The following is a 23,292-nucleotide window of genomic DNA, read 5'->3' on the forward strand; positions in this document are numbered from 1 at the left end:
TCTGAGTTAATAAGTGTTCCAGCGTAAGTACATGTACATTTATTTCCAGTACAATATTACCTAGGTTAAGACATACTGCAGAGTCATTATTGTTGTGAGTCTTTTTTGGTGATGTAAAAGTCAAAACACTGCTTTTCGATACATTATATTTTAATTGCCATTTAAGCGCAGCAACGTTTAATAATGTCTGAGTACAATTTACAGTTGCGCTTAATAAAGTTGTGTCATCGGCTAACAAGATTGTTGTTATGCTGATCGGGCCTACTAGTAGTCCACAATTTGTCGATAAGAGTTCCCAAAATCAAGTCATTGATAAATACGGAAAATAACCAAGCAGACAACAGACGGCATTGACCTACTCCTTGTTCAATCCGAAACACTTGACTTGTTAGTCCACTATGTTGTACATGTGCTGTTGAAGCTTTATACGACATATATATCAGATTCCACAATTTTCCTTGCATTCCAATTTGGTTCAGTTTGTATAGTAGGCCATCTTGTCACACTCGGTCAAAAGCCTTTTCGTTGTTAAGAAAAATGGCATAAACAATCGAACTACGTTCAAGATAATAATGAATTGCTTCTTTCAAGGTGTAAAGAGCTGGTATCGCACCATTTTCTTTTACAAAACCAAACTGTAATGGATGCGGCATCCCACTATTGATATCAACAAGGAGATTATGAATACGATTCACAACTATATCAAAATGTTTTCCTAATAAAGAAGTTAAAGTAAATGGCACGATAACTATTTGGATTTTTTTTTGTCTTTATTTTTTCCTTTATAAAGAGGTTTAAAAATTCCATGTCTAAATGATATAGGTAAGTATATTCCTGTTCGAGAATTAAATTATATAATACACCCAGATGTTTTAATACTGTTTCACCACCCTTTAGTATGTGTTCATTTGATATATAGTCTTGTCCTGGTAATTTACCAGCTTTCAAGGTTCGTACTAGATTTCATCTACGATTATCGGTTTGTCGAGAGTATCAATATAACCTTTGTGTTTATTATTGAAAAGATCATGGACTTTTTTGGAAAATTTCCAGTGAAACTCTTTATCAAAGCAGTTCTCTTCTTTTATAGAATATACATTTTCAAAATATTTCCCCCATAACATACATATATCTCCAGGTGTCTTTGATTCGGTATCGTTATAGATAAGTTTATCTGTTGTCGGTCCCTGTTTCTTTATTTTACGCGCTGTCCTGAAAAATTCCCCGATGTCAACTTCTGCCGCATTTTTAATGTCCTCATACTTTTCTTCTCGCCATAGTTTTCGGCTTGACTTCTACGTTTCCGAAATTTCCATTTTTTTAAAATCTTTATATACTCTTTGAAAAGGCGGTTGGATTTGCTACGAAGCTTGTTATTACATCCCAGTTCCTTTGTTCTACCAGCCATCATGGTGATCTGACACTGACACACCGCCTCCTCATTGGATAACTATTACTTTTTTTTCCATTCACGACGTGCTTCGCGCTGTTCGTAATGAACTGTATTCAATTGTCATTGGATTTCCAATATGGTTTATGGTAGTGACGAAACTTTCCACACGGAATATACGCATTCGCCGACATATGTAGTGCATTAGTCAAAACTGTATTATAATGTTCCAGATCATTTATGCTACAATTATCGATTTAAGGTTTGCTAATGTTCAAAATTTTATTTTTGTTTCTGTTTGATACATCTTTATTTCAAGTTCACCAGCTTTCGTCCATTTTAAAACATGACGGTCTAATTTGGAGCTACAGTTAATGTACCTGACGAACCACATAGCAGATCATTGTTCAGAGACATATTTATAGGGTAATGATCAGAAAATTCATATGGACAATCATCTCTCAATAATATAATAAAACTAATGCAGATTCGGTTTTTAAAAGAAAAAAAGTTATAGTCTGCCGACGTGGTAATATTACTATGTATAAGCCGCGTCAGATAGAACACGACATTATGCAAATGAATATTATTAAATCTTTTAACCTATTCCGTGTTTAAAAATCTTTGAAAATTTAATTGTAAGAAAATATTCCAAACATACCGAGAATCATCTTTAATTTAATTTTAGAATGTTCAAAAATAAACCAAAGTCTCAGAAGACTGTGCTGTGAGGTAACATTGTTCAATTGGTCAAGATATATCAGCCCTGAAATTTTCAGATGAATCGAACAACCCATTGATGGGTTGCTGCCACTAAATTGGTAGTTTTAAGGTAATTTTGCAGTTTTTTGTTATTATCTTGAATATAATTATAGATAGATGTAAACTGTGAACAACAATGATATTTAGCAAAGTAAGATACACAAAAGAGTTAAAATGACTAAATTTTCAATTGACCCCTTAAGGAGTTATTGCCCTTTAAAGACAAATTTACACAATTTCTTCATCAAGTTTGCTAAGATTTAAAAATATTCATCTCCGAAACTATTGTGCCTAATACTTCTTAACTCTAACTGAATGTTTCTTTAGGGTATCTTATTTATGATTTGTATCCGAATTTTTGATCTATCAACAAACATGGCCGCATGGCTAAAAATAGAACATAGGGTTCAAATGCAGTTTTTGGCTTATATCTCAGAAACTAAAGCATTTAAAGCAATCTGACACGGGGTAAAAATATTCAAAAGGTCAAGATCTATCAGCCCTGAAATTTTCTGGCAGACCGAACAACGCATTGTTGGGTTGTTGCCACTAAATTGGTTATTTTAATGAAGTTTTGCTTATCTTGAAGATACAGATAAACTGTACACAGCAAAAATGTTCAGCAAAGTAAAATCTGCAAAAAGTTGAATGACAGAAATTGACAATTGACCCCTTAAGGAGTTATTTCCCTTTAAGGACAATTTTACCCTAGTTGTGTTTATGTTTTTTAACTTTCAAATCTTCTCAAATGAATTTAGGTTAAATTTTGTATTTTATTTCCTTGTACGTCAAAAAACAGAAACGATATGGCTAAAATGGAACATATTGGTAAAATGCATTTATTTGCTTTTGAAGAAAATATGACAGATACAGTGAACATTTAAATGGCATTTTTAAGCCACTCATTTATATTTGAAAAGAAAAAATAATCATTGGTGAAAGATTTAAGCAAAATAAAAAATAAAACAGGTTAGCGATTCAGGCTCTTGAAAGCCACTTGTTTCTTGACCCCTTCCCCCACCCATGAGAATAAAATGTTCATGCCTTAATTAGTGTGGTAACATAACTATCCACAAGTCAATAAGTAGAAACATTGATTATTGTACTTAAAGGGAAATTCCGCGATTTTTTACTTATCATCTAATTATGTTCATCTTAACATAAAAAACACATTTGCAAAGTTTTAAATTTATATTCCTTCTAATAACGGAGAAAATCAAGTATTTGTAACTTTTTTGGTTGAATTCTCGAGTGGGTCGTGACGTATTAGCCCGATTTATTGAATTCTGGGAAAAAATAAAATCTGTTTAACTCTTATAGCTTATCGACAATATACGTAATTAAAAGCGCACAGCTGACGAATGGTCGAAGTTATTAACCACAATATAAGAATGAACGAAAATGAATATGCATATACCGTTTTGTATTGATTGAATTAAACTCCTATAAAATTATCTCTAGTAAATGTTTTTGAATAAATTTAATTAATTATTGTTGAGATTTTTTTCATAAAATATTTATTGAACATTTTTACTGATATTGAACTGAAAATATTTCAGTTCTATTTACCGTTATTGTTTTGATAATCATTTCAATGCAACTAATGTGTGAGCAGAGTGTGTATATTATTTTTTAAAGGTCACTGTATATTTCTCGGCTTGAGGTCAATTCGTTTACCTTGTAGCTATTTAGCCGCAGGTGTGAGTTCAAGGTATAAATGTTGTTATTTGGAAAGGATAAACAGAGAGGATTAGAAAGAGTATGCTGTCACGATGTTAATACACTAAGATTTAATACACGATGAGAATAAAGATACAATAATTAAATTGTGTAAATTAATTGAAAATAAAATTCAGATTCGTAATTCCGAAAGTGTATAAAAATAAAAGGAAACAATTTTTGATTACTTTCTTAGCGGCAATTGGCGTAAAGATTCAAATATGAAGCAAAAAATAGTAGTTTTAATCTTTTATAAAAACTAAATGCAATATTACCCAATTTGATATACCATTGTACATCTGTTTGATATCATTGACTTTACCGGAATTTCTTAACTTGTATTCAAATCTGGCTGTGTTTAAATGCTAATAAAACTATTGCAATTTTAAAGTTTTTAATTGACAAAAAAATACAACATACAACATGCATGATTTTTTTTTAGTTTCTTTTTAACATTTTATTCTTACATAATTAAATTCATTTGACAATCATTTACACGAACTTTTTGTGAAAAGAATATCAATTATGTAAGCTAAGGCATTATTTCTTTTGAGGATTTTTGAGGATTTTTTTTTTAAATTCTATGATAACATTTGTGCAATGTTGAACATGATAGCCGTCATTAATCCAAATAAGTAATACAGTAGTTGTAATAAAAGTTATATTTTAGTCATGCATAACTGATATTGACGAATTTATAATAGTTCGTCCATACATCGTTGTTCTTGAAACAATTATTATTAGTATACATGTAAGTTTCCTGACTTATAAGAGCCATTGAGGATGAGCTCCAGAGAAATCAGACTAGTGGCGTTTCGTTCGTTTGTTTGTTGGGAAAGGAGAGGAAATGCAACCGCTTGTACAGATAAACGACAGAATTACCATACAAGCATTTATAGTCAACACAAAAATAGTTCACATCGTTAGACGGGGAATATGAAGGCTTCCAAGAATGAACAAGTGACATGTCTACCTCTGAACAGTTAGAAAACAGACTATCGACATCGACCGCTTGTTCTTAATATTTGAAACTGTATGCATATATATACGTATACGTTTATGATATATATAGTGATGCGTTCTTGCGTCTGACAAAAACTAAATTCCTTCATGGTTATATCTTGCCATACGTTTATATTGGTTTGTAAGGTGATTACTCACAATCGTTATTTGAAAATCCTGTTTGTGAGATGTAGATTCATTTCAATACAGAAATTTCGTCTATATATTTCACAAGTGTATAACACGGAGAAGCTCTGAAGGTCCACTACTCCCATTTTGTTTGGGTGTGAACCATCGATGTTTACAGCAATATCACAGAATAAGATGATGATGGTAGAAAGAACTATGGGCGTCATGTGGCAAATATTACATGCATATCGGACAATGAGTTGTCAATCTGTATGAAAAGATTTCCAATACAACCATATTATTGAGAAGGAATGTTTACATGCTATACTCTCGTACTAGTATTACAGGGTTCTTGTGGCGTTCACCTTAGACACACATCTTTTTAACGATGTTTAAAAAAAAGACAGAACCAATTTAATGTCATATTTCCCTATTTTTTAAATATAACTAATAGTCTTTTATCTGACAAGAATACCCCTATTTAGCGAACAAGTAATTTATTCTTTTTTCTGTTATTGAATACCAAGAAAGAAAATAAATCCCGAAATTAATTTGAAACTTTGATACTCAAAAGTTTCCCAGCAAAATATTCACATTCCCTGGGGATAATTAGTGTTCGTCCAGTGGCATATATAACAATTCTGATGACGAATTACTTCCTTTGTTCGAGAACAATCTTATTGAAATATAAATCTGTGATTTTACTAGGTCCACAGCTTCAATGAACCAAAGCAAAAGTTATACATTGACCTGTATTTAAATCAAATTGGTTCTCTTCTTCTTCTGGTATACAATAGTCTATCGACATTCGATGATTACATACTGTTGGCATACGTGGACTAGTCTATTTACAACACTTTTACCCCTATTTATTCAAAATATATGTTTTTTTCTTATGTTCAATGTATACATGTATATATTTTAAATTGCGCTATAGTTCCGTAACTTTCTATCCAGTCGTATAAACGAATCGTCGGCAAGTGCGTACATTTTTTTAAATCAATATTTCTGGTCTGTTCCAATCTGTCCTTCACTATTGACAATGACTATATATTACATTTTCCCAAATTCACCCTTGGAAAAAATATTTAAATAGATTTTAATTTCATCAAATCTTATTTTTTGGGTATTATTTATATGTTTATGAATTATATTCTTTACACCAGAAATGTTATTTATAAACAAGCGTATGAGTTTAGTAATGACAAGTAAGACAGAGTTGTATATTATTCATCTGATAGTTCAAAATGGAAAGTTATATTCTAATTCGCCAACTCAAACGAATATAAATTATTTAATAAATAAAACAACACATAAATAGGATAAGTGTGCCTACAGCTGTAGCAGCCTTTCATATTACATTACATTCAATTTCATTCTCAAACTAAAGTCCTTCACTTTAAATTCAGGCACACTACCATCAGTCCAATCATACAATAGCACAGTTATATACAGTAACAGTAACACAATCAAAAACTATCTACAAAAGAGGGAAAATTCATATTAATATAATGTACTAATGCATATACTCCTATTAACGATAACCATCTCATAAAAGGGGTGGGTGGGTGGGTAAACATAATAACGAATGCTGCTACGTCGTACTATAGGCAAACTTCGAATAACTTAATTTTCTCAAGCTACCCCCTTAAGTAATACTTAATCATGCTTTTCACGAAAATCATGAGGGCATATACCCGTAAAACCGGCAGTCCGGGTATATGCCATCCAATCAAATAGAACGTAAACACACACCATGTGCTTGATATAAACACACACACGTGTTTATAGTAAACAATCACTTGACCGTTACAACGTCATGTGACTTAATACCTTTAATAAATATATTTATATTCTAATTCGCTAACTCAAACGAATATAAATTATTTAATAAATAAAACAACACATAAATAGGATAAGTGTGCCTACAGCTGTAGCAGCCTTTCGAAAGACAAAGAAAGCAAAAAATGCAAGTAGATGTGAGATGTGAACATAGAGTGATACATATACAATGTATAAAGTATATTTATGAAAATTATATTCCCAAACTTTTAGACACTGTCAGTTTTTCTTTTATATTTTCTCTTACATAGCCATCTTTGGCTTTATCTGAAGCCCATCTACCATGCTTCTTGAATAATCTATCCTGAATGCCAGCTGATGCAGCTGCAGTAGCTCCACCTGATCTCAAGCTATGTAATCCAAATTTGGACTTATCTAAACCGATAGATTCAAGAGCTGATAATATAATTGCTCTTACTCTAGTATATGATAAAGGTTTAAGACCTCTCAGTTTATAAGACTTAGATTTTTTACATAAATACATGGATCTAAATATATAATCTGAAGATGAAGCGTCAATATTAGATAATAATAAATATTTCTCCAACATACTAACAGAACATGTTTGTGTATCTGTTCTAGCAATTAAAACCTGTGTGCCTTCTCTATAATGATCAGTTTTGCTTTTCGTTATGAACAAAGAGACATGTGAATCACTAAATTTTAAATCAGATCTTTTTAAATTTACCATTTCAGAAAACCTTAAGAACCCTGCATAGCTTATAAGACACATACAACAAATTCTAATGTCTATAAGATTGTTACATTCTTGACCATATTTAATAACAATTTTCTTTAAAATATCTGGTGTAATTGGTTCTTTTTTATTTACAATAGCATGTCCGATCTTTCTATGAGCTCCTTCTTTAACCGATATACACAACTGTGAATAACACGGGTTTGGATAGCCTGCTAGTTTATGAGCCCAGCTTATGGAATAATATGCTTCTTCAACCTTAGCATACGAATTAAATGTCTTTGACAGGTGTATTAAGTACAATGAAACATAAAAATCTGAAGCTGGTAGAGGTTTAACATTTAAATAGTTATTACACCACTTACAGAAATTGTTAAATGCATATGAATATTTTCTTTTGGTATTCTCGGCCTTCGAACGCAGACAGAACTCAGGTAGGCAATTAGATAAAGATGTCAAATCTTGGTCGACTGGCTTAGGCAAGGATTTCCATATTCCACATGAAAAAATATCTGAAAAACGTGCATATGAAATAGAAATATAATCTACTATACAACAAGCTTACAATATAATTAAATGACCTTGCCAGATTTATTTTTCATACTGGCCATGTCAGTGAGACCTTGCCTATTAAATTTGGCCTTGTCATCAACAAACGACCTTGCCAATAAATTTGGCCTTGTCTTTACTATGCGACCTTGCTCAACAGCCTTGTCGTAAATGCTTACGTGAACTCAGCGTTCAATCTAATAGCTAAAACACTAGAAACGAATTCAGAAGATCCCAACAAGGACTTATTATTCATACCATGAATAAAAATGTTCTGATTTGGTTGAAATTCTAAAACATCAATTACATATGGTTGCAAATGCGAACCTCTTTTAAAAATCATTGTCCAAAATGACGAGGAAGGCCACTTTGGAACGATCAAAGTGCCTCTAGCTTTACATAAAATCAAATGTTTAATTGCTCTACAGACAACAGAAATTGGAGGAACAATCCAATTAACTTCATTGTTCCAATTTTGCGTGAACGCATCAACTGCTTCAACACCTGGATTCCAGAACTTAGAATTAAACCTGGGTAATTTTTTATTTAAATTACTCGCAAATCTGTCCACAGTATGCGGACCCCACATATCATCTATAAATTTAAAAAATTCTATGCTTGTTCCCCAGTCTTCTATATCAATCATTTTTGAAATATAATCAGCTTTAGTATTTTCAGATCTCGGGATCCAAACAACATCTAACGTAATATTCAATTCAGAACACAACTTAAAAATATTCATAGCTATCTCTTGTAAATGTACTTTTGAACTTCCTTTCTGAACAATGAAAACACAGTTATTGTTATCTGTATGCCATTTAACACATTTATTTCTTAAACAGTTTTTAAAAGACATCAATGCTAATAAAATAGCTTGAAGTTCTCTCCAAGTAGAACTCTGTATAGACTCTTGTAAAGTCCACATCTGATGAAAAATATTAGAGTCAATATCTATCGAGTAAGCACCAGCAGCTACATTACTTGCATCAGAGTATACAACCACGTGGGTAAAAGAATAACCTGCTAAATGTTTTCTCTTCAACCTTAGAATGTTATTCAGCCAAAATGTGAGCTCATTGAATACACAATCGGGACATTCCAATTTTAAATTTAAATCCCACTTTACTCTGCTTTCAATAGCCCAGTGTAAATAACGGGTCATTAAACTAGTTATGTTACCCATGACTGGACACATAGAAATTACCTTTCCAGTTACCTGAGCCAATTCTCGTGCTGTGAAATTAGGAAAGTTATTCAAAACATCAACCAATGATGCTAGGGTATTTTCAATCCGTCTATCTGATATACTAATTGAAAAATCAGACGAATTCCAAACTAAACCTAACCACTCTAAACATTGGACTGGTTCAAAAATAGATTTTTCCCTGTTAATAAGAAACCCTGCTTCTAACAAAGACGTTTTTACAAAAGATGAACATTCGGAAGCTTCTTGTTTATTTTTACCCATTCCAAGTCCATCATCTAAGTAAAGCACAATATCTACGCCGTTTTCTCGCCAGTATTTTACGATAGGACGTAAACATTTAGTGAATAGATATGGAGCAGACGAAAGACCAAAGGCTAAAACTGTAAAACAGTAAAATTTATTGTTCCAGCAAAATCCTAAATATGTTTGTTGTTTAGTACATACGTCATAATGAAAATAACCAGACTTAAGATCAAACTTAAATAGATAGCAATCTTTTGTGAAATAGTTTAATGCCACTTTCCAGTCTTCAAATTTAATTCTTTCTTTTTTAATAAAAACATTCAGTTCACTTAAATCCAAAATCAGACGTTTTTTGCCCGAACTTTGAACTGCAACACTAAGCGGATTTACAACAAAAGGTTGAAATGGAGTTTCAATAACACCTCCGATATCAAGTAATTCTGAAATTGCTTCATTTACAAATTTAGAATGGACATTAGCAGATTTGTTATTCTTAAATGACATAGATGTAGGAGTCTGCAAAAAAGGAATAACATACCCATTTTTGATAGTATTTATAACAAACTCATTAGCACCTATATGTTTCCAAAATTGTATATGCTTGCGTAAGCTATATTTCACTCCTTTTGCAACAGATGAAATATCAATATTATCAAAATATTTTGCATGTGACATAAACAGTTCAAACTGCCCGTAAAGATTACGTTCATCTAAAAAAGTAGTATAAAAATACTTATCATTAATTCTGTTGCCTTGTTGTCCCTGAGACACCTGGTTTTGTACTGAATAGGAGGGGGCACTGAGTTCGCCAGTGACCAAGCTGGTTGCAGTTGTAACAGATGTCCTGAGATGACGGTTCCCTCCGTCTGCCGGTCCGAAAGGGCGGCTGTTGGTAGTTGTTTTGTCTAGCGTTATGTTGATTAGGCATAGGTGCAGAAGGAGCAGAAGCAGTAGCTGTAGCGGTTCTATAAGGATGAGGTCTTTTCTTTTCCTTGATACTCCTGATGGCACGGGTTTCTGCAGAACGAATGCGCTTCTCGTCTTCGGAGTCGGAGGCAAGGTCGTCGCTTTCATATTCACGGACGGTTTTCCATCCTGCAGGAGATTTGTCTGCAATGCGGATGAGTTTATTTCGCTTCTTAACCTTAAGGATAGCTCCAGATACCAATTTAAGACAAGCTGCATCTTCATCAGGAATACGCTTCTGGAGCTTAACGAGGTCGGCCATGATTTCACAATTAAAGTTGAATTGTATCTGGTTGCCCTCACCTTTGAGTTTAACTGACACTTCCTGCTTGAGTTTGGTAGCAAAATTCTCGTTGCCAACTGCCAAATCTTTGTGTAGAGTAGCGATCTTCCCATCAAGATAGGTTTTAAACAGAGAGAAAGTATCCACCAAGTCGTTATTCCCAGTATTATGTGCAGAAATACCATCACGCAACGAATGTACACTAGTACCAGCTGGCAAAGATTCATGGTCGGAATCTAGAAGTTTCTCGGAGTCAGACATACCACAATAACGAATGCTGCTACGTCGTACTATAGGCAAACTTCGAATAACTTAATTTTCTCAAGCTACCCCCTTAAGTAATACTTAATCATGCTTTTCACGAAAATCATGAGGGCATATACCCGTAAAACCGGCAGTACGGGTATATGCCATCCAATCAAATAGAACGTAAACACACACCATGTGCTTGATATAAACACACACACGTGTTTATAGTAAACAATCACTTGACCGTTACAACGTCATGTGACTTAATACCTTTAATAATTATATTTATAAGTTATAAGTTATCAGCCGTGTACACTGATCAATACCTGCAGAAGTGAAACGATGCATGAACTTGCAAGCCCGACAGGAAATCGCTTGAATACCTGGACGTGTCACCTCACACCCCTCACAATACCTTTGGAAGTAATACCTTTAGCCATGCTGGTGATCAGATGAGGGAAGATCAAAATATATTTGTTTATTACTTTAAAGAATTATGAACAAATTAGATTTTCGAAAACAATTTTCACGGAACACTTATTTATGATTTCAACTTTGACTTTTTACCTAATTCCAATATCAACAGTTTAAAAACAACAGACCATGGTAATTTAAAAAAAGTAAGAATATTTTTCGTATCAAGTTAGTTAGTCGGATAAAACAACCGTACGATTGACAAGATATCGACACGCAATTACGACTACATCGGTTACTGTAGTTTTGTTTCTTTGTGGTTTATAGACATATCGTTTTTATTAATCGGGAAAGAAGACAAAATGGCGGATCGCAGAGAATTGATACTCTAAATTTAAAATCGATGGTGATCGCTTATCTAGCGGAATAAAACTTTAATATCTATGAATTTGAGCATTTTTATACAGAATGAACATAATATCAATTTTTGATTTTTTTGCGAAGTTTCCCTTTAAGAAGTGTTCAAAAATACGTGTTAAACTGTTGTTTAAAAATCATCATAATCTTTTTAATGGTCGAGTGTTTTTAACCACGTATAATAAAAAGGTACCAGTGAACATGTTGTGTGCGTAATCGTGATGCAACTGACCTTTAAAATTACTAACATTGTATATAATTAGAAATGTAAAATTAAACATGTGCTTTACTCTTTTATAAAGATTTATAATCGATATTGCATATAACTATCAATACTAAGTGCATTTATAAGATAAACTGGCATATTAAAAAAACGCGTCACGAGATATCTGTTCTCATTTGCAAATCTACAACTTGTAAAAATAATAAGTATCAACATAAATTTCATTCATTATCTCACCGTCTAGATAAAGTTTGTAGTTCGAAAGTTGAATTTATTACGTCACGTTTCCTATTTTTATACTCATATAGTATGGAATGCACTCCCACCCTATTTCTTTCCAGTAATTATAAAACATAAAATGGATCCTCGAGATTTAATGTGCAAAACACAGACTTTTTTCATGCATAATGTCCCTTTTTCATATTTTGCGGTATATTATTCCAGTTACTTAAGTTTATTATAGGCATCATTTTGACGTGAATCTGTCTCCCATGACATCCGGTGACTCAGTTAGCAGTTGGCGTTTAGTCGTTAATCTTCCTCGGAAATAGTGTTGCGTAAAGGTGGCATGGTAGTATTTCCTGGCCCATAAGGTATAATGATAGCCTTTTTAGAATTTTCACCACTTTCTAACACTGCAAAAAAATCTACATTCACAGATAACTGAAGTACTTTCATTTTACTATTCAGAAATATATCATGACCGTTTACTTTTTTTGCTATTTTTAAAAACCTAAGGTCACTAGTGCTTTTAGGTCTTTTATGGTGCAGTGAATACAAAATTAAAAAAAAATCTCAAAAATTCATTTTCATCTGTATGTAAAATTATTTCATATTTTTCTACACCCGATTCATCCCTCAGTTTGGGAAAGTATGTTCAGTTGATACTGTATTTTTTGTCCAATCACACTGTTAAGATACATTGACCTAAGTAGGGTACACAAAAGAGCAACCTAAACTCCGGAATGCAAATACTACCTTGCCATCTAAAAAATAACCTGGTCATCGGTGGAATTCGGCTGTTCCGTTGTTGTATGGTATAAATGGTGATTTTCAGCAAGGAAAGTATCTAGCAACAGCACGTTTGGCTATTTCATGTCTGCAACATTATTACGGCCAGCTTCAGATTCTTTGTTCTGTCTCAGCAATTTTGAAACAAAACACTGATTTAAGCGTTGGTACTAATTAACGGAAATAACTAATGTTCAAAAATCCTACAAAAGAGTTATATTGTGTATGGGTTTCAAATATGGTGCGAAGAACTTCGGGCGACGGTCATAATCCGGTTAGTCTAATTATATCCGATATTAGTACAATAAAGGCAACAGTAGTATACGAAATTCATAAATCGATTGAGAAAAAAACCAAATCCGGGTCACAATCAACACTGAGGGAATCACATCAAACATAAGAGGAGAACTACGACACAACAGAAACACAACACTAAAATATTACCCACACAAAAACGAACTGTAATATAACAATGACCATTTTCCTGACTTGGTACAGAACATTTTTTAGAAAAAAATGGTCGGTTGAACCTGGTTTTGTGGCTAGCCAAACCTCCCGCTTGTATGGTAATGTAAAATATAACACTAAAATAACAACATTGCATACCAGGATTACAATTTTTACAAATAAATGGGAGAAAATATAGGACAGAAAAACACACAAATAATAGTCATCAAAAGGTACCAGGTCTATAATCCAACACGCCAGACGCGTGCCTCGTCCACACAAGACTAATCAGTGATGCCAAGACCAAAAACGTTCGAAAACCTAAACAAGTACAAAGATGAAAAGCACCGAGGACCAAAAGTTCCAAAAAGTTGTGCTCAACACGGCCAAGGTCCTCTGCCTGGGATAGGAACATCCTAAGTATTTAAAATAAAACAAATGACGTACAAAGTTTGAGTATTTATCGCAAAAATGTTCGTAACCAAAACCGACCATGATCAAATTTGTATCAGAAATACATGTTTAATCATACGGATAACAGTCATGATTAGACGTTTTTTGTAAATTAAAGATGTTCGAAAAATTTTGCATAGTGTGCCTAGACTTTTAATACAATTTTAAGCGCTATAGTGAAATACGTTATTATATTGAAGAAAACCTTTAAAGGTTATTTAGATTCGTAAATAATGATAAATGTGTGAGTTCGACTGACCAATTACCGTGCAAGGGCTGTATAGCCAGTCAAGGTCGTTAAAAACTTCCATTTGTTGTCCAATTAAAGGATTTAGACATATGGAAATTAAAAGTGATAGGCTTAAGCTACATAGCTAATTGAATTATTGTGTAAATCTATATACACCGGTTTTTTAAGTAATATTTTGGCATATATCGAATACTGGTAATATAAACCTGAAACTTCTAATGTCAACGACATTTTTAAAATACACCAATTAGGCACATTACATTGTCCTACATATTTAACGGACTATCAAAATAGAATGCTATTATTTTGACATCTGTAGAGAACCATTGTCAACTTGTTCTATGTCAGGTTAGTGCATGTTTTCCTATATAGGGAAGACGCCTGACCGTAATTTGAGAAATATATACTAACAGACAGTTCATATAATTACTTTATTTTAAATATCGTACATCAAATATACCTGGATTATAAGTTGGTATGTCCGACGCTCATTTCGTTTACATCAGACTCAACGAATAAAACACAAAGTCGAAGAGCGTTTAAACTGTGCCACTTACTACTAACTTAAAGGCATACATGCCTTGTGGTTCAAAACCCGTATCGTGCTAAAAAATGCATGGAAATAGGAAATGTCTCAAAGAGAAAACAACCAGACCAATGAGCAGAAAACAGCCCAAGGCCACCAATGGGTCTTAAACCCAGTGATAATATCTTGAAAAATATACATTGAGAGCAACGGTAATAAAAATCTTCATTAGGTCAAGTTCTATCAGCCCTGACATTTTGTGATGAGTCTAATAATCCATTGTCGGGTTGAAGCCACTGAATTAGTAATTTTCAGGATGTTTTGGTTATTTTCTTGAATATTATTATAGATAATGTTTCATCAGAAAAAATGGTTATATTGATCATTTAACCTATTTGTAGATCAAACTTAGCTTAATAATTTTGCCGTTAACACTTTTTCTCTATCTATTATAATAATAAAGATAATAACCAAAAAAAGTACAATTTCATGAAAAAAACTTTATCGGACAGTAACCCTACACTAGATAGTCCAATCGGTCTGATTCATAATTGGTAGATATTGACTTCTTCATTACTTTAACTCCGTGTCAATTTTTCTCTTACTGCTATAGTTTTGAGATAAAAGCCAAAAAAGTAATTTGAACCCTATGTTCTATATTAAGACATGGCAGCCTTGTATGTTAGTGAAGCAAAACTTCGATTACAATTTATCAACAATATGCCCTCAAGAAAAGTAAAAGTTTGAAGACATTTGGCCGAGTAGTTTCAGAGATGAAGATCTTGAAAAAGTTTACGATGACGACAGACGACCGACAACGTCGGGCGCAAAGTGATTGTATAAGTTCACATGGCCCTGTGACCAGATGAACTGAAAACGTATATTCGAATATTAAATCACAGACAACACGTATAACTTCATCATTTTTTTTCAGCTACAAAGGGCCTCGGAATGACAAATGGGAACAAATTCAAACGAGAACACTAACGGCTCAACTATGTTCAAAATAATGAACGAAAAGCAAATATGAGGTAGAGCTACAAACGGCAACCACTGAATTACCGGCTCTTGACTTTGGACAGACACATACACTGTGACGGTCCTCCCTTAACTTGGGACAGTGGTGTTACAGTACAATATGAGAACAAAATGTAAAAAAAACAGTTGAAAATGGCTTAACTCGCCAGAGCATATGTTCCTTTGGAACATGACCCAAAGATGAAGATAATTATCATTGATAGGATGTGGATCCGTAATAGTTCTTAATTAAGTGTACTCTTCTTTCAAGTATTCCACATTCAATCTTTTATGGCGATACTCTATAAAAAACTTTAAAAGGACAACATTCACCCCACAAACTAACTTATCCTTTAAACAGACTTATTCAGGAGGAATATATAGTTACGATACTATTGTCTGGTCATTAAAGATGGCATATTTTGAAATTTATATTCAATTTGATTTACTCATACGGTCTTTGCATCGGAAATACACGCGTTCATTATACGACTGTAAAATCAGTTGTTGGCATAATACGGTTTTGTTTTTTCTCATATAATTTGAAGTGGTGTGATGCTACACCATTTACGGAAGGGATTGTTTGATTTTTATATGTGGAAGACATAATCCTTCAATCAGTTTTATTGAGATCTGCAGCTGGCATGTCGGTGACTGCTATAGGAGTCCTTTGTTAATTTTTGCCTAGTTTCTTTTGTTACCTATTCTGACATCGGACTCGGACTTCATTTAACACATTTAGTTTTACTGTGCGTATTGCTGTATGTTTGTTGCTCTATATTGGCTAGAGGTAAAAGAGGAGGGTTGATATCTCATAAAATGAGTTCATTCTCATTGCATTTTCGCGCCTGTTCTATTTAGGAACCTCTAGCCTTTGCTGGTCTTATATGTTTGTTTGTTTTTAATTTTAGTTCATTTATATGCTTTGGAGTTAAGTGTGACGTCTATTGTCATTGAACAAGTACACATTTTTGTGTAGATGCCATATAAAGCCTGCATTCAGTAAGATTGAAATGGAATTAACTTGATAAATAAGTCAAGAAACAAATGCTATGCATCAGACAAATTGGACCATGTAGTGTAGAGTTTCTGTCCGAAATAGTTTATTTTCATGAAATTTTACTGTTGTTGGTTATTATCTTTAATATTATAATAGGTAGAGAAAAGGCGTAAATGGCCAACATATTCAGCTAAGTTGGATCTACAAATAGGTCAAATGATCAATATAGTCAATAGACTCCCTAAGGATTAATTGCTCTTTAAACGTTTATTTTTAACATTATTTCGTGCAAGTTTATTTCTTTAAAAAAAAATCTTCTTCTAAAACTACTGTAATAAATATTTCCAAACTTTAACTGAATGTTCCTTAGAGTATTTAGTTTAATAAAATGTAGACGAAGTTTTGATCCATCAACAAACATGGCCGCCAATGCTAAAATGTATTTTACCCCTATGTTCCATTTTAGCCATTTAACTATGTTTCTTGACATACAAGATAATTAAATACGAAATTTATACTAGATAGTCTTAAACTCATTCAGCCCAAGTTTGGCTGAAATTGATTCAGCAGTTTCGACAAGATTTTTTTAAAGTACGCAAACTAGATATACCAATTGTGAATATTTGTTTTTAAAGGGCAATAACTTCTAAAGGGATCAATTGACAATTTTAGTCATTAAACTTATTAGTAGATCTTACCTTGCTGAACATTTTTGCTATTTACAGTTTATCTTTATCTATAATAGTTTTCAAGATAACCGAAAACTGCCAAATTTCCTTAAAATCATTTATTCAGTGGCAATAACCTAAAAAACAGATACCCGATTTGGCTGATAATTCCAGAGTTGGTAGAATTTGACCTAATGAACTTCTTGTCTGATTTCCCCTAAATGCTTCAGTTTTTAAGATATAAGCCAAAACTGCATTTTACCCCTATGTTCTATTTTCAGGCATGACGGCCATGTTTTTTTACGAAACACATACGTTATTCTAGATACCCTAAAGACCATTCAGCTTTAGCTTAGTTTGATGGAATTGGTTCTGTAGTTTCTGAGGAAAGGGTCTGTTGACAATTTTTGTCATGAAACTCATTTGAAGATCTTACTCTGCTGAACGTTTTTGCTGTAAACAGTTTATATTTATATCTTTAATGATAATCAAGATATAAACAAAAAACTGAAAAAAATCCTGAAAATTTCCAATTTAGTGGCAGCATCCCAACAATGGGATATTAGATTTATTTGAAAATTTTATGGCTGATTAAATTTCACCTAATGATTAGTTTTACCTCATTTCAGATTTGATTTAATGCTTAAGTTTTTGAGATATAAGCCAAAAATTGCATTTTACCCCCCCCCCCCCAATGTTCTATTTTTAGCCATTGCGGCCATGTTTTTTGTCGAAAAATAAAATAAAATATACATTTTATTCTAGATACCCTGAGTAATATTCTGCTGAAGTTTGGATTGAATTTGTTTTAGTAGTTTTAGAGGAGAAGATGTTTGAAAAAGTTTATACCGGAAGGACGGACGACGACGGACGCCAAGTGATGACAAAAGCTCACATTTACTTCGGAAGGTGAGCTCAAAATAGAACATAAGGGACAACAGCAGTTTTTGACATAAATATCTCAAATCTGCAGCAGTAAGAGCAAAAGAGAAAGGGGGTTAAAGTGATAAATGGGTCATGATCTATCTGTTATGAAATGTTCAGACAAGTTCGACAACCCATTGTCTTTGAATTCAGTTGGAAAAAGTTTATTTTTATTAAATTTTACTGTTTTTGATTATTTGCTTTAGTATTATAATAGATAGAGTGAAAGTACAAATGGTTATAAATGTTCAGCCAAGTAAGATATACAATTAAGTCAAAATGATCAAAATAGTCTATTAGCCCTTAAGGTGTTGTTGGCCTTAAAAGTTGTTTTTTTACATTTTTTGTGAAAGTCTTATCACTTTTTCAACATCTTCTTCTCCGAAACTACTTGCCAACATTTGTATTTGAATATTCCGTAGGATATCTATGCTATATATTGTATTCGGGGAATTGAACCATTCAAAAATATAGCGATAGTCTCTAAAAATGGCACATAGGGGTCAAATAAAGTTTTTGGCTTTCATCAAAAATAGTTATCAAAGGTACCACGATTATAATTTAGTACGCCAGACGCGTGTTTCGTCTACATAAGACTCATCAGTGACACTCAGATCGAAATAGTTATAAAGCCATAAACAAGCATAAAGTTGAAGAGCATTGAGGACCCAAAATTCCAAAAAGTTGTGCCAAATACGGCTAAGGTAATCTATTCCTGGGATATGAAAATCCTTAGTTTTTCGAAAAAATAATAGTTTTCTCACAGGAAATTTTAAAACAAATGACCATATTCATGTCAACACCTAAGTGCTGACTACTGGGCTGAAGCAGCAAGAGCAAAACTGGCATAGGTGAAAGTGTATACAGGTTAAGATCTACCTGTCAAATAATCTTCAGACAAATATGACAACTTTTTATTGTGTTACGGTTCATAAATAATTAATTTTTAGACAAATTTGTAGTTTTGGGTTATGCATTATTCTTAGAATAATTATAGAAAGAAAAAAAGTAAGATCTGTAAATAAGTCAAATGCCTGAAATTGAAATAACAGGTGTTCGATGTGAGGCACTATTCGCCTTTTGTTTGTAGTTTATTAACAGAATAATATTTCTTCTTTTTAAGATTTGTATATTTGTTGTCAAAATCTTGTCGAAAAAAAAACAATTAAAAAATAATGAGTATAGTTTTCTTCTAGGTTACAACTGGGAAATATAATTTCACCTATGCCAGTATTTACATTTTCAGCTGATTATCCCTATTAGCGATTCCTTTTTTCTTTTATCACAAAGCAGTGAATTATTTTAGATTTTATTTGAAAAAAGTTTAAAAAAAAAAATTAAGCTTTCCATGTTACCTTATTTCTATGAATATTTACTGTAATTCTAACTAAATTATTTTTTTAAACACTGCATTTTGTTTAAAATATAGTTTGAGGATAATGACATAGAGTCATCCAAAATATTACGTAAGTATATTAATTTCCTCCTTATAGTTATGAAATGTACCAGGATTATAATTTAATACGCAAGACGCGCGTTTCGTCTACATAAGACTCATCAGTGATGATCAGATCAAAATAGTAAAGAAAGCCAAACAAGTACAAAGTTGAAAGTAAAATCACGAAAATACTGAACTCCGAGGAAAATTCAAAAAGGAAATTCCCTAATCAAATGTAAAAAATCAAAGGATAAAACACACCAAAAGAATAGACAACAACTGTCACATTCCTGACTTGGTACAGACATTTTCAAATGTAGAAAATGGTGGATTGAACCTGGTTTTATAGCGCTAAACCTCTCACTTTTATGACAATCGCATCAAATTCCGTTATTTTTACAACGACGCGTGAACAAAACAGACATAATCGGTGAAATAGTCAAAATATGTTTACAGCAGTCATCATTGAGTTCCAACCTCAAAGACAAACAAACATATACAAAAAAACACAAAAAGCATCTATCAAATTAAAAAAAAAAACCATTCCTTATTTCGCGTGTTTAGCGTCAGAAAAATGCTAACGTCACGAAAAAGAAATTTTGTCGTTCAATGTCTATTAAAACAATTATAATTTCACATGGAGAATGGTGGTATGCAGGGTTATAAAATAGATGTTATGTTAGAATTGAAGAGCACTAAAATTCTAAAAAGTAATGCCAAATACGGCTAAGGTTATCTATGCCTGGGATAAATTCATCCCAGTATATTGCATAGTTTGTATATCATGATTCAAATGATAGATGGTTGTTGCTTTTAGGCAAAATATTGAACGGAACAGTCATTGTTGGGTAGCAGGGTTAATGACGTATACCACACATTTTTATTCATTCATGTGCATCGAGAACTTGTACTGCCGTAGTGGGGAAATATATCGCAAGTTAGTGTATGACAATTTTCCCTTGAACAGTCGGTACATGAAACGTTTATCAGCTGTATTAAACCCAAAATGTTCATTTATTGTATTGTTTTATGATTTTATTAATCAACAGTGTCACCATTTGATGATGAACTGCTTAGTAATCCAGAGAAGCCGAGTTGATCCTGATTTGTATAGTTCGTGTTTCTTTAACGTTTGTTTTATTTCATTAACATTATCTATATTGTTTTTTATAGGTCTTGCGTATTTCTTTTTAAAAGCATTTATCGTGTTTTCATCTTAAACTGTACCTTTCAATCATGTTAAACTGTACCTTTCATTCATGTTAAACTGTACCTTTTATTCATGTTAAACTGTACCTTTTATTCATGTTAAACTGGACCTTTTATTCATGTTAAACCGTACCTTTTATTCATGTTTTACAGTTGAGATATATACATTAATTGTTAGATTGTGATGTCTGGGTAGTTTTACATGGAACTGTTAACAATCTAATAAGCCTATAAGGTGTGAAGCACAAGTACGAACCACGTGCGAATTGCCAAAAGAGGATACTATCAGAGTAACCGAGTGTTTTACCATTTTGCATGAAGTTTATGTTGCTTAGTATTCATTTTCTTTAGAAGTCTTTTTGTATTCTTGTGTCCATGGTGTTGAGTGTCTTTCCTCGATTTGTAATATGTTTCATAGTTCTATTCCGAATTAATATAATACTACTGGAAACCTAATGAACACCTGGCACCTTTCAAATTGGTCACAACACAGATACAGCTGAATAATTCCACGCGGAAAAACTTGTGCATTGGGCTTGAGTCATGGACAACCGGATTATACAGTTTTGGTAAGTTGTTAGTTTCACAAAGGGAGAGATCATTTTTTTTTAAATCTTTAAATATCTCGTCTAATTCGTAAACTTGGCTTACTTACGACATAGCAGTTGATTTTTTTTATAGATAATTTCTGTTGACATCAACACTATAAATTGACATCAGTAGTATATTCTCTAAAATATTTGAATATTTAACAATGGCTGTTTTAATCATTTTACTTCTAGTTGCATTGCACAAAAGAAGAAAGGGTTCTATGTCGATAAAAACATCTCAGTAAATGTTTTATTCATCATCAAATATCGGAACCAATTTATTATATCTGATATTGGATTGCGGTACATGATTATCAAGAAAAGAGCTATTCTTAGTTCTCAACAACTTCTCATTCCGAAAAAAAGATATGACAGATTCAGATTCAGATTCAATATTTTATTATAGTCTAAGATAAATAAGATTCACGAAAAAAGCATTAAACATAAAAACATTTGCATTGTATGCACCAATCTTAAAAAGATTTATGAGAGACATTTAAGACACAATATATACATATTTAAAAAAAGAAGATGTGGTATGATTGCCAATGAGACAACTCTCCACAAGAGACAAAATCACACAGAAACATATTTTTGCACATTTACATTTAAAACCTTCAATGTCCATCTATTACTTAATGATTGTAAACATTTGCTGACATTAATTATAAACAAACCGTATCAAAGACAATATGGAGCTGATAGCACTGTCAACAGAAAAGGTTTCAGCGCACATACACGATGTTACTTTCATTTTAGGAATCTGCGTCATGGTAAGAATTTGTCCCATTGATAAATACATGATTGTTAGTGGTTCGTATGAAGCTGGTACGCAGTAAGTGGACAAGTCCAAAGGTCCAGCCGATCTCTCCTGAGAATAAAACAAACTTGAATACTGTTTGATAATAGCATGATAGGGAATTGTGTCATTGCTGTTGCGAATGATACAGTTGCCGGAACAAGAATTTGCGTGGTAGGAAGAAGGGACACACAACCATCTTTGCCAACCAAACTCACTAAAATCTACAATCCATGGTTCTACTGAGCAGAACAAATCTGTTGTGTTTACACCTAAATACTGTTGTATATGCAAGAACTCTTAAATTACTACTTGTGCACTAATATTGGCATGTCTCCGAATTGCTTTGGTAAGTCCCACTTCAAACAAAGTATTTCCGGAACTGTAGAAAACTGGAAAATCTTTCCTTACGTCTTTTATGTTATAGTCTTCAGTAACGTCTACAAAAATGAAAAACGCTACAAATATTTTATTTATTTAGTTTTTTACCAAGTATGTTTAGCATCAACAAACGTTTATATATATATACTGTAGTACGCCGCTAGATTAAAACTGACGAGGAAAGGTAACACACGGCCAGCGAAAGCTCTTTTTTTAGAGCCCAGGTGGTCGTGTGGTCTAGCGGGACGGCTGCAGTGCAGGCGATTTGGTGTCACGATATCACAGTAGCATGGGTTCGAATCCCGGGGAGGGAAGAACCAAAAATTTGCGAAAGCAAATTTACAGATCTTACATTGTTGGGTTGATGTTTAGACGAGTTGTATATACATTATGTACACAGCCATGTATCACCATCATTGATGGCGATCCGATGGATACATCTGTTGTAGAGTTGTCACTGACTCAGACGTACTTATAAATATAATTA

The 23,292-nt window shown here is 32.8% G+C and overlaps 3 protein-coding genes across 3 annotated transcripts; all 3 read right to left on the reverse strand.

Moving 5' to 3' along the window:
* Positions 1 to 6,367: 6,367 nt before the first annotated feature.
* LOC143070451 (uncharacterized) lies at positions 6,368 to 11,305 on the reverse strand. Its single transcript, XM_076244738.1, has 3 exons — positions 10,278 to 11,305; positions 7,907 to 8,062; positions 6,368 to 6,482 (listed from the first exon to the last, which is right to left on the reverse strand). The coding sequence occupies exon 1, from the start codon at positions 11,048 to 11,050 to the stop codon at positions 10,280 to 10,282; it is 771 nt and encodes a 256-aa protein (XP_076100853.1). The 5' UTR covers positions 11,051 to 11,305; the 3' UTR covers positions 6,368 to 6,482; positions 7,907 to 8,062; positions 10,278 to 10,279.
* On the reverse strand, positions 6,875 to 7,577 carry LOC143070462 (uncharacterized). The gene has a single exon (XM_076244746.1). The coding sequence runs from the start codon at positions 7,575 to 7,577 to the stop codon at positions 7,038 to 7,040; it is 540 nt and encodes a 179-aa protein (XP_076100861.1). The 3' UTR covers positions 6,875 to 7,037.
* On the reverse strand, positions 8,819 to 10,263 carry LOC143062073 (uncharacterized). Its single transcript, XM_076233915.1, has 2 exons — positions 9,111 to 10,263; positions 8,819 to 8,868 (listed from the first exon to the last, which is right to left on the reverse strand). Exons 1-2 carry the CDS (start codon positions 10,213 to 10,215, stop codon positions 8,819 to 8,821), a joined length of 1,155 nt encoding a protein of 384 aa, XP_076090030.1. The 5' UTR covers positions 10,216 to 10,263.
* Positions 11,306 to 23,292: the final 11,987 nt, after the last annotated feature.

Source organism: Mytilus galloprovincialis, chromosome 1 (genome assembly GCF_965363235.1).
Source record: "Mytilus galloprovincialis chromosome 1, xbMytGall1.hap1.1, whole genome shotgun sequence".
NCBI classification, from domain to species: Eukaryota; Metazoa; Mollusca; class Bivalvia; order Mytilida; family Mytilidae; genus Mytilus; species Mytilus galloprovincialis.

Excerpts from the sequence above, each read along its gene's own strand:
- LOC143070462 (XM_076244746.1), bottom strand. The coding sequence starts at position 7,577 with ATGTGTCTTATAAGCTATGCAGGGTTCTTAAGGTTTTCTGAAATGGTA.
- LOC143070451 (XM_076244738.1), bottom strand. The coding sequence starts at position 11,050 with ATGTCTGACTCCGAGAAACTTCTAGATTCCGACCATGAATCTTTGCCA.
- LOC143062073 (XM_076233915.1), bottom strand. The coding sequence starts at position 10,215 with ATGTCACATGCAAAATATTTTGATAATATTGATATTTCATCTGTTGCA. Across the intron at positions 8,869-9,110 it reads GAAGAGAAAACATTTAGCAG|AAAGGAAGTTCAAAAGTACA; the intron begins GTTATTCTTTTA and ends TTCATTGTTCAG.